The following is a 15,598-nucleotide window of genomic DNA, read 5'->3' as shown; positions in this document are numbered from 1 at the left end:
TTATTATTTTTTTCCGAAATGAATTGTCTTTTTGGGGCCTTTCTCATATTCAAAAACTCACCATTTTTGGGAGATACATCAATCTCCCGTGAAATTTACGTATTCTGGTAGTCGCACGAATGGACCTTGCGAAATGACTCAGTAGCGCCCCCTTGAAAATTTCAAAACAGCCTCACAATATAGGTTTTTTTTACGTACACACACGAAAGTTGGTACATATGTGTATCAAGGGCACCCGCACCAAAAACTCTCAAGAACCCATACCCGAAAACGTACAGGAAGTCGGCTATCTTGAGTCGAACACGGCGTTTACTGCTGTTTTTGGCCATTTCCACCCCGCATACTTTAACGAACTCGTCCTACAGATTTCTTCTGATTGACTTCAAACTTGCTCAGTAGCATCACAAGGCCTTTGGGATCAAAAGTTATTCAAATCTTTACCGCCGCTCATACTATGTGGCCGTGGCATGGCGGCAAAATATGGCGTCTCGCCAAAAAACAACAGATCTTTATAACTTTTACATACTTTGTCCCATCTGCTCCAAACTTCTCATGCTTCATCAGAGTCCAGCCCTTAACACTTCTAAATAACCATCTTTCATCAAGCCCCGCCCCTTATGCTTTATCCACGCCCCCTTTCACACAATGACCACGTTGCATACTTTACATAACTCCTCCAACAGATTTAATCCCATTGCCTTCAAACTTGGTCAGTACCATCACAAGACCTTGGGGAACACAACTTATCAACACCTTTACTGACCTTCACAATATGTGGCCGTGACATGGCGGCAAAATATGGTGTCTCGCCATCTAACTCCAGACTGGATAACGTGACCATACATTGTCCAATCTCTCCCAAATTTCACACACGTGATGCGAGGCCAGCCCTGAACACACCCACGTGTCAATATTGACAAACAGTCATAGCGCCCCCCGCTGGCTACAGGAACTCACTTGTTTTACACCTAGCCCCAGCAGTAGGTTTCACGTACAGACAAGATATTTGGTACACATATGAATCATGTGGAGACGCACCAAAAAGCCTCTTGGACCCATACCTCAAACCCAACAGGAAGTCCGCCATCTTGGTTTGAATATCGCAACATTCAGCGTTTTGGCCCATTTCTACCTCGCATACTTTAACGAACTCCTCCTACAGATTTTACCCGATCAACTTAAAACTTGGTCAGTACCATCACAAGGCCTTTGGGATGAAAAGTTATTCAAATCTTTCCCCACGGTCACACTATGTGGGCGTGGCATGCCGCCAAAATATGCCGTCTCACCATAACACACCAGACTGGATCACTTCACCATACATTGTCCAATCTGTCCCAAATTTCACACATGTGATTAGGGGCCAGCCCACAACACACCCGCATGTCAATATTGACACACAGTCATAGCGCCCCCTGCTGGCAACAGCAAGTAACATGTTTTACCCCTACCCGGAGCGCCGTGGTAGGAGACACACCATTTGGGACGCATAGGGACTGAGCCCACAGCTTCGTGCCCGACGTGGCCTGCGCTGACATCACCTCCCCCGACGGCTCCACTCGGCTCGGTCCCGTTCAGTCCTGTTTACAGGCCTAGTTATTATTATTTTTCACCAAAATGAATTGCCTTTTTGGGGGCTTTCTCATATTCAAAAACTCACCATTTTCGGCATATACGTCAATCTCACGTGAAATTTACGTATTCTGGTGTTCGCGACAATGGACGCTGCAAAACCACTCAGTAGCGCCCCCTTGAAAATTTCAAAACAGCCTCACAATATAGCTTTTTTTTCACATAGACACACGAAAGTTGGTACATATGTCTATCATCAGATGACGCAACAAAAACCCTCAACAACCCATACCCGAAAACTTACAGGAAGTGAGCCATCTTGGATTGAATATCGCACTTGTCATCATTTTTGCCCATTTCCACGCCGCATACTTTAACGAACTCCTCCTACAGATTTCCCCCAATTGACTTTAAACTTGGTCAGTAGCATCAGAAGGCCTTTGGGATCAAAAGTTATTGAAAGCTTTACCAACGGTCACACTATGTGGCCATGGCATGGCGGCAAAATATGGCGTCTCGCCAAAAAACAACAGATCTTTATAACTTTTACATACTTTGTCCCATCTGCTTCAAACTTCTCATGCTTCATTAGAGTCCAGCCCTTAACACTTCTAAATAACCATCTTTCATCAAGCCCCGCCCCTTATGCTTTATCCAGGCCCCCTTTTACAAAATGACCACCTTGCATACTTTACATAACTCCTCCAACAGATTTAATCCCATTGACTTCAAACTTGGTCAGTACCATCACAAGGCCTTGGGGAACACAACTTATTAACACCTTTACTGACCTTCACAATATGTTGCCGTGACATGGCGGCAAAATATGGCATCTCGCCATCTAACACCAGACTGGATAACTTGACCATACATTGTCCAATCTGTCCCAGATTTCTCACACGTGATGAGGGTCCAGCCCTGAACACACCCACATGTCAATATTGACACACACTCATAGCGCCCCCCACTGGCTACAGGAAGTCACGGGTTTTATACTTAGCCCTAGCAGTAGGCTTCACGTACAGACACGAAATTTGGTACACACGTGCTTCATGTGGAGACGCACCAAAAAGCCTCTTGGACCCATACCTCAAACCCAACAGGAAGTCAGCCATCTTGGTTTGAATATCGCACAATTCATATATTTCACCCAGTTCCACACTGCATACTTTAACGAACTCCTCCTACAGATTTGACCCCATTTACTTCAAACTTGGTCAGTAGCATCATAACACCTTTGGGATCAAAAGTTATTGAAAGCTTTACCGCCGCTCACACTATGTGGGCGTGGCATGGCAGCAAAATATGGCGTCTCGCCATCTAACACAAGACTGGATAACTTGACAATATATTGTCCAATCTGTCCCAAATTTCACACACGTGATTAGGGGCCAGCCAGGAACACACCCACGTGTCAATAGTGACACACAGTCATAGCGCCCCCTGCTGGAAACAGCAAGTAACATGTTTTACCCCTACCCCGCGCCCAGTGGGACTGAGCCCACAGCACCGCGCCCGACGTGGCCTCCGCCAACTTGGCCTCCCCCGACGGCTCCACTCGGCTCGGTCCCGTTCAGTCCTGCTTGCAGGCCTAGTTTTACATTGTAATAACTTTTAATCCGTACTTCTGCTAAATTCTGCAATGTGCTGAATTGTCACAATTGTAAAGCTGCTTTGAAATGTCAGCTAATGTTGTGACCACAATTTTGAATTAGCATTGATACGCTAATGGCTACTCTTGTAGCTGTAACAAGCAGCACCACTAGCATCAGTTAGCCGCTAGCAACAGTTAGCCGCTAGCGTCAGTTAGCCGCTAGCTTGTGTGTGTGTAATGACCGAATTTCACAACAAAGAAATAAGAGTTAGCAGAACTATTGTCCCTTGTTGTGAACCCCAACTTAAAGATATAAATAACAACAACTCACAAACTTAGACACACATAGACAGCAAGGGTGAGTATAATAGACCAAAGCACATAAACACAGACATATCTCCCCTTAAATGTAACCAGCCATTCAATATAGCTTCAACACAACACACAATAAAGGGCCTTCAGTATTTCAGTAAGTTCAGGTGCCAGTACAAATTTAGTTAGACATTCCTCTGTTAGAGCCAGAATAGAGTTGTTTGAAAAGATTTTTCTCTCATTATTCTGTATGTAGCTCTTTCAAATTTGCCCTTTTTGTCATCAGTTCAATATATTCTTTTAAACAACTTAGGCTTGACGACTTAAACATTATTCTACATCCTGTTGTTGTAGCCAGACGTTATAGCCTCTTTCGTTCATCTAAAATATTAATATACAGTACAGGCCAAAAGTTTGGACGCACCTTCTCATTCAATGCGTTTCCTTTATTTTCATGACTATTTACATTGTAAATTCATCAAAACTATTAATGAACACATGTGGAATTATGTACTTAACAAAAAAGTGGGAAATAACTGAAAACATGTCTTATATTCTAGTAAGCAAAGGGTGGTTACTTTGAGGAATCTAAAATACAAGACATGTTTTCAGTTATTTCACACTTTTTTTGTTAAGTACATAATTCCATATGTGTTCATTCATAGTTTTGATGCCTTCAGTGAGAATCTACAATGTAAATAGTCATGAAAATAAAGAAAACGCATTGAATGAGATGGGTGTGTCCAAACTTTTGACCGGTAGTGTATATGTTACTGAACAAGGTAACAAGCCAGAATACATAAAGCTGGGGTTTTAACAAACTGTAGAAGTCATTTGTGCCCCTTTAATGTTCACTACTTCAGCCAGTTTTATCTATAATTACTGTACGTTCACTCCAGTAGCTAATAAAGCACATACTATATCAATAACACTTTTTAATAATGTTGTTCTTTCTTCAATCATTCTTTCAGCTTCCCAAAGAGGGAATTAATGGAACCTGGTCCTGCCAGAGCCAAAGCCAACTGGCTTCGACTTTTCAGCAGAGTACGACTACAGCTGCAAGAGGTACAAGCTGCACATGTGTTTGTTAGTTTACCTGCACACAGGTAAACCCTGGACATATCAGAGTGGGCAGCATGTCCTCTGTTGTTGCTCAGGTTTAATTCACAAGTGTACTATTTGAGCTTATTGACTTGTTGCATCAGTCCCTGCATGTTTTACTGTTACTGTGTTTTTTTTTTTCCAGCTTTTTTTTTTGACTGGTCCACCATTTTTCCCAGTTTTTGGTTATTGCTGTGGATGATATTGTCTTGTGTTTTAATTAATAGTTTCTGTTTACCCCTTGTACTGTACTGCCATTTCATTATTTTCTTTTCAGTTGTTTGCCATCCTCGTAGCGATTTGCATGTAGTCCATTCTGATTACCCATGGCTGGAGCAGGCGCTCAGGTGGGTGTGGCTAGTAGTGCGTGTGTCAGTTTCATTTATATTTTATATCCCGTGCAACTCATAGAAAGCTGCAGCAGGCCTGCTAAGTGTCAGTGTCAAAGCCTAGCATTCATACCAATCGTGACTATGTCTGTTCGTCAGTGTGACGTGAGTATCAATGCTGTGTGTCATTGTTTGAGCAGGCAGACAAAGAACATGTCTTTCTATAATAGAGCAGATAGAATTAGACGAGTGATTATACAGATGGCCATCTGGCTGTAATCTACTTTTACTATGATTCTCAAACACAGAGAAGCCACTGCTGATGTCAATAATCAGACACGACTCAGCTCTACCACTCTCCTCATCTCCCCCTTTTTCTTTCTATCTCGCACTTGTGCCACTGTTGAATATTCACTTGTGAACTCTGGAAACACTTGCAGTCATTGTGGCTCGAGCTGCTAGTTACGGTGGCCCTGAAGTGCAAATCACAACGACAAATCAGAAAACACAACGACAAATCAGAAAACACAACGACAAATCTAAAAACACAACGACAAATCTAAAAACACAACGACAAATCAGAAAACACAACGACAAATCAGAAAACACAACGACAAATCTAAAAACACAACGGCAAATCTAAAAACACAACGACAAATCTAAAAACACAACGACAAATCAGAAAACACAACGACAAATCTAAAAACACAACGGCAAATCTAAAAACACAACGACAAATCTAAAAACACAACGACAAATCAGAAAACACAACGACAAATCAAAAAACACAACGACAAATCTAAAAACACAACGACAAATCTAAAAACACAACGACAAATCAAAAAACACGACAAATCTAAAAACACAACGACAAATCAGAAAACACAACGACAAATCTAAAAACACAACGACAAATCAGAAAACACAACGACAAATCAAAAAACGCAACGACAAATTAAAGAAACACAACGGCAAATCAAAAAACACAACGACAAATCAAAAAACACAACGACAAATCTAAAAACACAACGACAAATCTAAAAACACAACGACAAATCTAAAAACACAACGACAAATCTAAAAACACAACGACAAATCAAAAAACACGACAAATCTAAAAACACAACGACAAATCAGAAAACACAACGACAAATCTAAAAACACAACGACAAATCAGAAAACACAACGACAAATCAAAAAACGCAACGACAAATTAAAGAAACACAACGGCAAATCAAAAAACACAACGACAAATCTAAAAACACAACGACAAATCTAAAAACACAACAGCAAATCAAAAAACACAACGACAAATCAAAAAACACAACGACAAATCAAAAAACACAACGACAAATCTAAAAACACAACGACAAATCAGAAAACACAACGACAAATCTAAAAACACAACGACAAATCAGAAAACACAACGACAAATCAAAAAACGCAACGACAAATTAAAGAAACACAACGGCAAATCAAAAAACACAACGACAAATCAAAAAACACAACGACAAATCTAAAAACACAACGACAAATCTAAAAACACAACGACAAATCTAAAAACACAACAACAAATCTAAAAAACACAACGACAAATATAAAAACGTAACGACAAATCAAAAAACACAACGACAAATCAGAAAACACAACGACAAATCAAAAAACACAACGACAAATCTAAAAACACAACGACAAATCAAAAAACACAACGACAAATCTAAAAACACAACGACAAATCAAAAAACACAACGACAAATCAAAAAACACAACGACAAATCTAAAAACACAACGACAAATCTAAAAACACAACGACAAATCATCGTCACTGATTGGATTTGTCGTTGTGATTTGCACTTCAGGGCCACCGTAGCTAGTAAAACTCAACATGAAATAGTGCTTTTACTAAGAAACACCAAACAGTATCTCTCAATTGTTGTTGTTCTCAGTAAATAAAAGCACTGTGTGCTGTATAATATTCTGTGCTGCCAGTTTTTCCCGCTCTAATGGCACCCTGCTTGCCTTTCTTCCTCATCTCATCTCCTCTCTTTCTCCTCAGGCCCGAGGGGAAAGTGTTGGCATTGCCTCTCTGCTTTTATCAGCAGGGTAAGTAACCATGACGCTGTTACCACTACGGTCATTGAAAATCTATAACTAACCAACCGAAAGGCAGGCCCATGGCCTTAATGCCTGAATGCATTTATTGTCTAATTGATTCGTCATGTCCAGGTTGTAAAAATAGCTGGTGTTGATTGTGTGTGTGTGTGTTTTTTCTCCAGGATGGGTGGTGCTCTGTATAGCATTGACAGCATGCCAGACCTCAGGAAGAGGAAAGCTATGCCTCTTGTGAGAGATCTGGTGAGTTTCTGTGCTAATCTCTTTATATTCCCCTGAATAAGTGTCTCCCCAGTCCATATATCACTCAGCTCAGCAGTGAGAGCTCTCAGCCATTAAACCTACTCTCATTTTACATAAGATTCTCACTCTCCTTTCTCATCTTATACCTCCTATTTCTTTTCTTTTACAATTTCGCTCTCTTTTTTCCTCACTGTTCCTCAATATAACCGCAGTGCTTTTATTTTGAAAAAAAATAGCAAACATTAGCATTAGCACTAGAGCTAACAAGCACTTTTACTATAGTTAAGACAACAAATATAGCCACTAATATGTATGACAGAATAAAATAAACTTTAACAAACCTTGTGTCCTGTCAGTCAGCCACTATAGAAGCATTTTTGATACTTTATATCAACTTTATATGAATTACGACGCACTCGTTATTATTTACCGTTCGTTTTTTCATTTAACCGTTCTACCGGTTATTTCCTGTCACTAGCTTTCAAAATTAAAGCACCCATTTCACACTGGACGGCACCTTTTCAAAATAAAAGCATCACAACATTGTAAAACACCTTGAAAATGTACAAACATGAAAAACAAGCTATATAACACAAAAACATAAATAGGAACCTTGCTAAAGGTCATTTACAGTTGTGTTTAAAATAAATGGAAAAGTGATATAGTGATTGGAGTATTTACTACTTTTTACTGCTATACTTGATTTACTCCACATTAACAGTCTCATCATAACATGTGTTCCTATCAGTAGCAGCTCAAAACCAGATAATTTACTATATTTTATAAAGCGATTACATTAATATTGAGCAGAATTCAGTTCCGAGTTTTGGTCCGGCCCCTGCAACCTTCGTGGTATTGGTCATGTGGCCCCTTGGGAAAATTAATTGCCCACCCCTGCTCTTCACCATTAATACAAAAACAATTTCTCTAGAAGAGGCTAGTAAAAAAGAAAAAAAAGCCTTTAAAATCATTTTTTTTTAACAAGCAGGCATTGCTCAGTGTGCCTGAACACACCACATCCAAATGTTATACCTCACACAAGTAATTAGCTCAGATGTTGTCTTCATTAATAAATCTCGCTGTCAGACAGACAGACAGTCACAGGCAGGTGCACCCATGTTTCTGTCTCTGGCTGTCAATGACGCATGCACATTCACAACTTGTCAGAGTGTCTCAGGCAATTGATGAAACGGGGCGGGGTCCTGGCTTAATGAGCACTGATCTACTTCATTCACACGGCAAACACTCCAGTCTGGTTGCAGCTGTGACATCATCACCCTGAGCATCTGGCTTTAGACCCCCCTATGCTTTTGTTACTGCTGTCCACTCTTGTTTAACCCATTGACGCCGGAGATAATAATAATATTATTATTGATAATAATAATAATGGATTGTCATGATGATATAAGAAATCATGACTGTTTATGTATTTTATTACTTTATGCGTCGTTGAGTACCCTGAAAAGTGCAATATATCAAATATATTATTATTTTTTATTATTATTATTATGATACTTTTTTTTTATTACAGCAGGCTAATGAGAACTATGTCTATTTCTTCCAAATGTCATATCATGTTTGCATCTTGCTAATGGGCATGTATTAGAATTATGCTTAGGATTTTTTATTCAGACAAATAAAAAATAGTATACATATAGTAACATAGTTACTATAGTATATAGTATAGAGTATAGTTAATAGTATAGTATAGTATAGTATAGTATAGTATATATAGTATAGTATAGTTAATAGTAACATTTGCTGAGTTTGTTGATTTTTTAAAAAAAATGGACAAATAAACTCAACTTCTCATGAAAGCCACGGGTATAAGCTCTCAAATACTTTTTGAATTTCATTTCTATCTGCTACAGAGGCTGAAAAATCTTCTGTTGAATTTCCAGAAAAACTTCAGGTTTTAGGTTTTTTTTTCAAAATCGCCCAGAGGTTTTCCAGGCGTTTTAGGCCTTAACGGGTTAATTGCAATGACTCCAATATATGCACAATAAATGCACATTTTGAATTCTCTACAGAAATCCCCCCTCTCTTTCTTGCCCTTTTCTAATTTTAAATCTCTTCCTTGTTCCTCCCACCTTCCCTGCATTGCCACAGGCTATGGTGAGTAACAGCAACACCATTTGCTTTCAAAACATTCAGGTTATGAAGGTGTACTAGTTTTCTCATCTCACCAGCAAATTGATCACTCTTATGAGAGGAAGCACTTTAAATTCTGCAGCTGTCACCTCCAGTTTGCTGTTACTATTCAGGGGAACATTGCCAGACAGACAGTAATAACACACGTTGCCTCACAGGCTGGTCTTGATTTGTCTTGATAAAAAAAAGATATTGAGGTGAGAGAAACTGACCCTCCTCTCTTCTGTCACTCAGTCCTTGGTTCAGAACTCCAGGAAGGCAGGAATCACCTCAGCGCTGACGTCCAGCACCCTGCACAACGAAGAACTGGTCAGTACTCTTCTACAGTATTCATCTAAAGCAGCTGTTCTCAACCTGGGGGTCCCGACCCCAGTTGGGGTCACGAGGTGATTTCTGGGGGGTCGCCAAATCATTTTGGAAGTCAGCTCTGTCTCCACTCTGTTAAAGTGTTCATGTGTTAATGTGTTTTAGTCTTTTTGGTCATTTAATGTCTTTTTTTGTGGTTGTTGTCATTTTGTGTCTTTTTTTTAGTCATTTTGTGTCTTTTTTTGGTAATTTTGTTTCTTTTTTGGGCCATTTTGTGTCTTTTTTTTGTAATTTTGTTCCTTTTTTGGGTCATTTTGTGTCTTTTTTTTTTGGTAATTTTGTTTCTTTTTTTGGGCCATTTTGTGTCTTTTTTTGTAATTTTGTGTCTTTTTTGGTAATTTTGTGTCTTTTTGGTCATGTTGTGTCTTTTGGTCATTTTGTTTCTTTTTTGGGCCATTTTGTGTCTTTTTTTGGTCAATTTGTGTCTTTTTTGGTAATTTTGTTTCTTTTTTGGGCCATTTTTTTGTCTTTTTTGGTCAATTTGTGTCATTTTTGGTAATTTTGTGTCTTTTTGGTAATTTTGTGTCTTTTTTTGGTCATTTTGTGTCTTTTTTGGTCATTTTGTGTCTTTTTTGGTAATTTTGTGTCTTTTTTTGGCAATTTTGTGTCTATTTTGGTCAATTTGTGTCTTTTTTTGATCATTTTGTGGTCAATTTGGTTCTTTTTTGGGTAATTTTGTGTCTTTTCTGACAAATGCCAAAGTAGCAAGTTATTACTTTACAAGGAGTCTCTGGCTTGAAGCCGACTGTTTTTAGTTGTTGTCTGCTTCATTATTTGTCCAAAATACATCATATCAACTGAGTTTGTATGATCTGAACTGTGCGTGGAGATTGTGTTCAGTGAGTGGGGGTCGCAGACAACATGCATGTTAAATTGGGGGTCGCGACTGAAAAAGGTTGAGAACTACTGATCTAAAGTATCTCACATGATGCCAAAAGTCATTATAGCACACCCTGCTGATGCCAAACTTCTCTCCTCTGTACTGTAGAAGAGTCATGTCTACAAGAAGACTCTCCAGGCCCTCATTTATCCCATCTCCTGCACCACCCCACACAACTTCGAGGTGTGGACTGCCACCACGCCCACTTACTGCTACGAGTGTGAGGGACTGCTGTGGGGGATTGCTCGCCAAGGCATGCGCTGTACCGAGTGTGGAGTCAAATGCCACGAGAAATGCCAAGATCTACTTAATGCTGATTGTCTGCAAAGTAAGGAAAATGTCAGACTTTACCCCTATTTTAGCAATGATAAGAGGCTAGATTGAAACATTAATAATTCAAAGATAAGAGCACAGACTTGATACCATTCTGATGTCTCTTTGTTTAATGTGTGGCTATAGCCAGGAGGCAGTTAGCTTAGCATAAAGACTGGGAACAAGGAGGAACAGCGAGCCTGGTAAAAATGTTCTCACCATAAAAAATCACCCTCTGGCTTCCTAGAGTATTTTAATACAAAAAAAGCTGAACAAGACATCTTTAGGTGACCAAAGGTTGCAAAGTGTCAAAGTTGTAAGTTGAAAATACAGACCAGATCCAAGATCCAAAAAGAAGCTCACTGCTATTTAATGTACACTCTCAACAGCACTATTGTTTATTTTACTTTAAACTGGATAATAACAATTTACAAAATGAACATCATGATGTATTGAAGACTTGAAACTATCTATTGGGACCATAAACTCATTAATAAATCAAGTTAGAGGTAGAGTCATTCTCTCATAGACTTCTATACAATCAGACTTTTTTGTGACTTTTTATTTAGTGGAGTTTCCCCCGGTGGCTATTAGGAAAAAAAATGCATATTTAAGGCACTACTGCATTGGCTTCACCATTAAGACCCGGAGGTCTAATTAGCATGTTGCCGCTTGGATATAACGCGCTAATTAGTGACCTTTAGTCTTGCTGATAGTCAGATTTTGACGGACTAGCTTCATATTAAGAATAAAGAGGTGAAAGTAGCAACAATCTTCTGATCTGACTCTTGGCAAATAGGTGTATTTTTCAGCATTTCTTAATTTATTTCAGCTTGGCCTCAAATTTGCTCTTCATTGCCAATAATGATGGAATATAAACATATAAAAGCTTCAAGGCTACATTGATATGTGTATTCAGTGTGAGAGGATGCTAAAATAAACCATAAAATATTTACAGGAGCTGAACTACCTATTTTTGCATCACTGCTGCTGTTTTTTTTATATTCCTTGAAGTAAACTATCTAGTCTATCAATTTCCTCCTATCTCTATTTATCAATGCCAAGAACAGAGCCCTCCTCTCACTCCTACTTTCTTTTTTTCCTTGTTTTCTTGAGAGGATATTAAAAGCCATTTATCTTTTGTTTTGTTTTTTTGTCATTTTGTGTCTTTTTAGTCATTTTGTGTCTTTTTTTGGTCATTTTGTGTCTTTTTAGTCATTTTGTGTCTTTTTTTGGTCATTTTGTTTCTTTTTTGGTCATTTTGTTTCTTTTTTGGGCCATTTTGTGTCTTTTTTTGGTAATTTTGTGTCTTTTTTTGTAATTTGGTGTCTTTTTTTGGTTATTTTGTGTCTTTTCAGTCATTTCGTGTTTTTTTTTGGTCATTTTGTTTCTTTTTTGGGCCATTTTGTGTCTTTTTTGGTATATGTGTGTCTTTTTTGGTCAATTTGTGTCTTTTTTTGTAATTTTGTGTCTTTTTTTGGTCAATTTGTGTCTTTTTAGTCATTTTGTGTCTTTTTTTGATCATTTTGTTTCTTTTTTTGGTAATTTTGTGTCTTTTTTGGTCAATTTGTGTCTTTTTTTGAAAAATGCACATTTATTTTTGCATCACTGCTGCTGTTTTTTATATCCCTTGAAGTAAACTATCTAGTCTATCAATTTCCTCCTATCTCTATTTATCAATGCCAAGAACAGAGCCCTCCTCTCACTCCTACTTTCTTATTTTCCTTGTTTTCTTGAGAGGATATTAAAAGCCATTTGTCTTTTGTTGTTTTTGGTAATTGTGTGTCTTTTGGTCATTTTGTGTCTTTTTAGTCATTTTCTGTCTTTTTTTGGTCATTTTGTTTCTTTTTTGGTCATTTTGTTTCTTTTTTGGGCCATTTTGTGTCTTTTTTTGGTCATTTTGTGTCTTTTTGGGTAATTTTGTGTCTTTTTTTGGTTATTTTGTGTCTTTTTAGTCATTTCGTGTCTTTTTTTGGTCATTTTGTGTCTTTTTTGGTAATTTTGTGTCTTTTTTTGAAAAATGCACATTTATTTTTGCATCACTGCTGCTGTTTTTTATATCCCTTGAAGTAAACTATCTAGTCTATCAATTTCCTCCTATCTCTATTTATCAATGCCAAGAACAGAGCCCTCCTCTCACTCCTACTTTCTTATTTTCCTTGTTTTCTTGAGAGGATATTAAAAGCCATTTGTCTTTTGTTGTCAGCCGCTTCACTTTGCCATCTCTCTTTTACTAAGCATTTTATAGCTCTGCAAATGTGTCCGCCTCTCATTCATGAAATATAGCCAAGTTTTTCATCTCCCACACAGTCTTCTCTGCTTCATATTTTAAATTAAAATCTCAGTTTAACAATTTCCTATAACTTGTAGGAATGTATCATCCACTCTGCCCTGTTATTTATTATTATTATTATCCCTAATAAATGTTTGCCTACTATAACTCAACATATAGTCATGGAAAAAAAATATTAGACTACCCTTTTTCTTCAATTTCTTGTTTATTCTAATGTCTAGTACAACTAAAGGTACATTTGTTTGGACAAATATAATGATAACAACAAAAATAGCTCATAAGAGTTTAATTTAAGAGCTGATTTCTAGACATTTAACATGGATTTCTTGATAATAACCAACATCATGATCAAGAAAACCATGGGAAATGTCTAGATATCAGCTCTTAAATTAAACTCTTATGAGCTAATTTTGTTGTTATCATTATATTTGTCCAAACAAATAAACCTTTAGTTGTACCAGGCATTAAATGAACAAGAAGGAGAAAACAAGGGTGGTCTAATATTTTTTCCATTACTGCATATCTAATGCATTTCTATCCGTTTTAGATTACGGTGACATTATTTATATGCATGCTTGTCCCTCGGTCCTAAAACCACTTGATACAATTTATCATTCTGTTATTAAATTTATTACTGGCGATGGGTTCATGACCCATTACTGCCACCTCTATCACAATGTTGGTTGGACTTCCCTGGCTCTAAGAAGGGAGCAACACTGTATATTGTTTATTTATAAGGCACTACTGGAAAAACTACCATTCTACTTATCGAGCCTAGTGAGCTTCTGATCTTTTAACTTTCCAACTCGTTCATATAACCCACTGGCTCTAAATGAATGGCCCTCCCTGAATAAATAAAGGTGAAATTAAATGAAAATATCGAACACCTCTCATAGGATTCCACTTCTCTTTGCTTGTACACTTCTAATCCATTTCTTTTTCGTCACACCAGGAGCAGCAGAGAAAAGCTCCAAACATGGCGCAGAAGACCGAACCCAGAACATCATCATGGTTCTTAAAGACCGCATGAAGATCCGCGAGAGGAACAAACCTGAGATCTTCGAGCTCATCCAGGAAGTGTTCACTGCCCCCAAATCCACCCACGTCACCCACATGAAGCAGATCAAACAGAGCGTGCTGGACGGCACTTCTAAATGGTCGGCAAAGATCAGCATCACAGGTGAGAGTGGAGTCAAATTAGGAAACATCAAAGTCAGAGAGGGGGGGGGGTTAGCCTAGTCAGGTGTTCGTGTCTATAAAAAGAGACAAGCTGGCGTTTGTATGAAGAGAGCACAGGTGGCGTTTGTGGGGCAGTAGAGCAGAAGGTCGGACGATTTAACAGGCATCTGCTTGCAAAAAACACACACACACATTCTTGTACTTCTATCTTTGTGAGGACCCTCATTGTAATAGTGAATTCCCTAGCAAGATTATAATAGTTTTGGATTTTTCATTAGTTTTAGTTTTAATTTTGTTATGAATTTTTGTTTTCAAATTCAGTTAGTTTTTGTTAGTTTTTAGACTGAGTTTGCTAGTTTTAGTTCATTTTTTTTTTAAATGCTTTAGTTTCACTTTAGTTTTTATTAGTTTTAGTTTTTTTGTAATGGGTTATTTGTTGGGTGTGAGATTAAAAGAGGTCACAGTAAATTTTGCCTTTATTTCCTTTTATTATTCATCTTCATTATGTATGAAAAAAGTTGACAAAGATGAAAATGAAGGACATTTTCACTATAATTTTAGTTAGTTTTGTAACCACACAATACTGTTTCAGTTCATTATCATTATCATGTAACCTTTAACCCTTAAAACAAAGTCTGAAATCTCAAAAAAGCCTTTAAAGAAGTGAGGACCGGCCGAAATGTCCTCACTTTGCAAAAATGTCCTCACATTGTTGGTTAAAAACGTGTTCCGGTCCTCACTATGTAAGAAATACAAGAACACACACACACACACACACACACACACAGAGTGGCTGACCAACTTGGCATGTTTCTTGTCCTAGTGTTGTGTGCCCAGGGTCTACAAGCCAAGGATAAAACCGGCTCCAGCGATCCTTATGTCACCGTTCAGGTGGGAAAGACAAAAAAGAGGACCAAGACGATCTATGGCAACCTCAACCCGGTCTGGGAGGAGACGTTTAATTTGTGAGTCAAAACCTCTTGGAACCATGTGTCACATTTAAAAAAGAGTTAGGCCAGAAAAAATAAGGATTGTTCTTCATTACCAGTTACTTTATTGTTCTTTTTTTCAATCAAAAAATCTCTTTTTTGGTAATTTTGTGTCTTTTTTTGGGTCATTTTGTGTCTTTTTTGGTCAATTTGTGTCTTTTTTGG

The 15,598-nt window shown here is 38.0% G+C and overlaps 1 protein-coding gene across 5 annotated transcripts in view; it reads left to right on the top strand.

Moving 5' to 3' along the window:
- Positions 1-15,598, top strand: part of unc13a (unc-13 homolog A (C. elegans)) — an 89,645-nt gene that overhangs the window by 33,414 nt on the left and 40,633 nt on the right. For all 5 annotated transcript variants that reach the window (XM_059341983.1, XM_059341982.1, XM_059341981.1 and 2 more), the window contains 7 exons: positions 4,450-4,543; positions 6,965-7,011; positions 7,185-7,263; positions 9,649-9,723; positions 10,769-10,988; positions 14,218-14,445; positions 15,268-15,409. In XM_059341983.1, the coding sequence (XP_059197966.1) occupies positions 4,450-4,543; positions 6,965-7,011; positions 7,185-7,263; positions 9,649-9,723; positions 10,769-10,988; positions 14,218-14,445; positions 15,268-15,409 (885 nt within the window). The remainder of the gene's footprint in view (positions 1-4,449; positions 4,544-6,964; positions 7,012-7,184; positions 7,264-9,648; positions 9,724-10,768; positions 10,989-14,217; positions 14,446-15,267; positions 15,410-15,598) is intronic.

Source organism: Centropristis striata, chromosome 9 (assembly GCF_030273125.1).
Source record: "Centropristis striata isolate RG_2023a ecotype Rhode Island chromosome 9, C.striata_1.0, whole genome shotgun sequence".
Classification (NCBI taxonomy): Eukaryota; Metazoa; Chordata; class Actinopteri; order Perciformes; family Serranidae; genus Centropristis; species Centropristis striata.
This window is presented reverse-complemented; position numbering and strand designations above follow the sequence as displayed.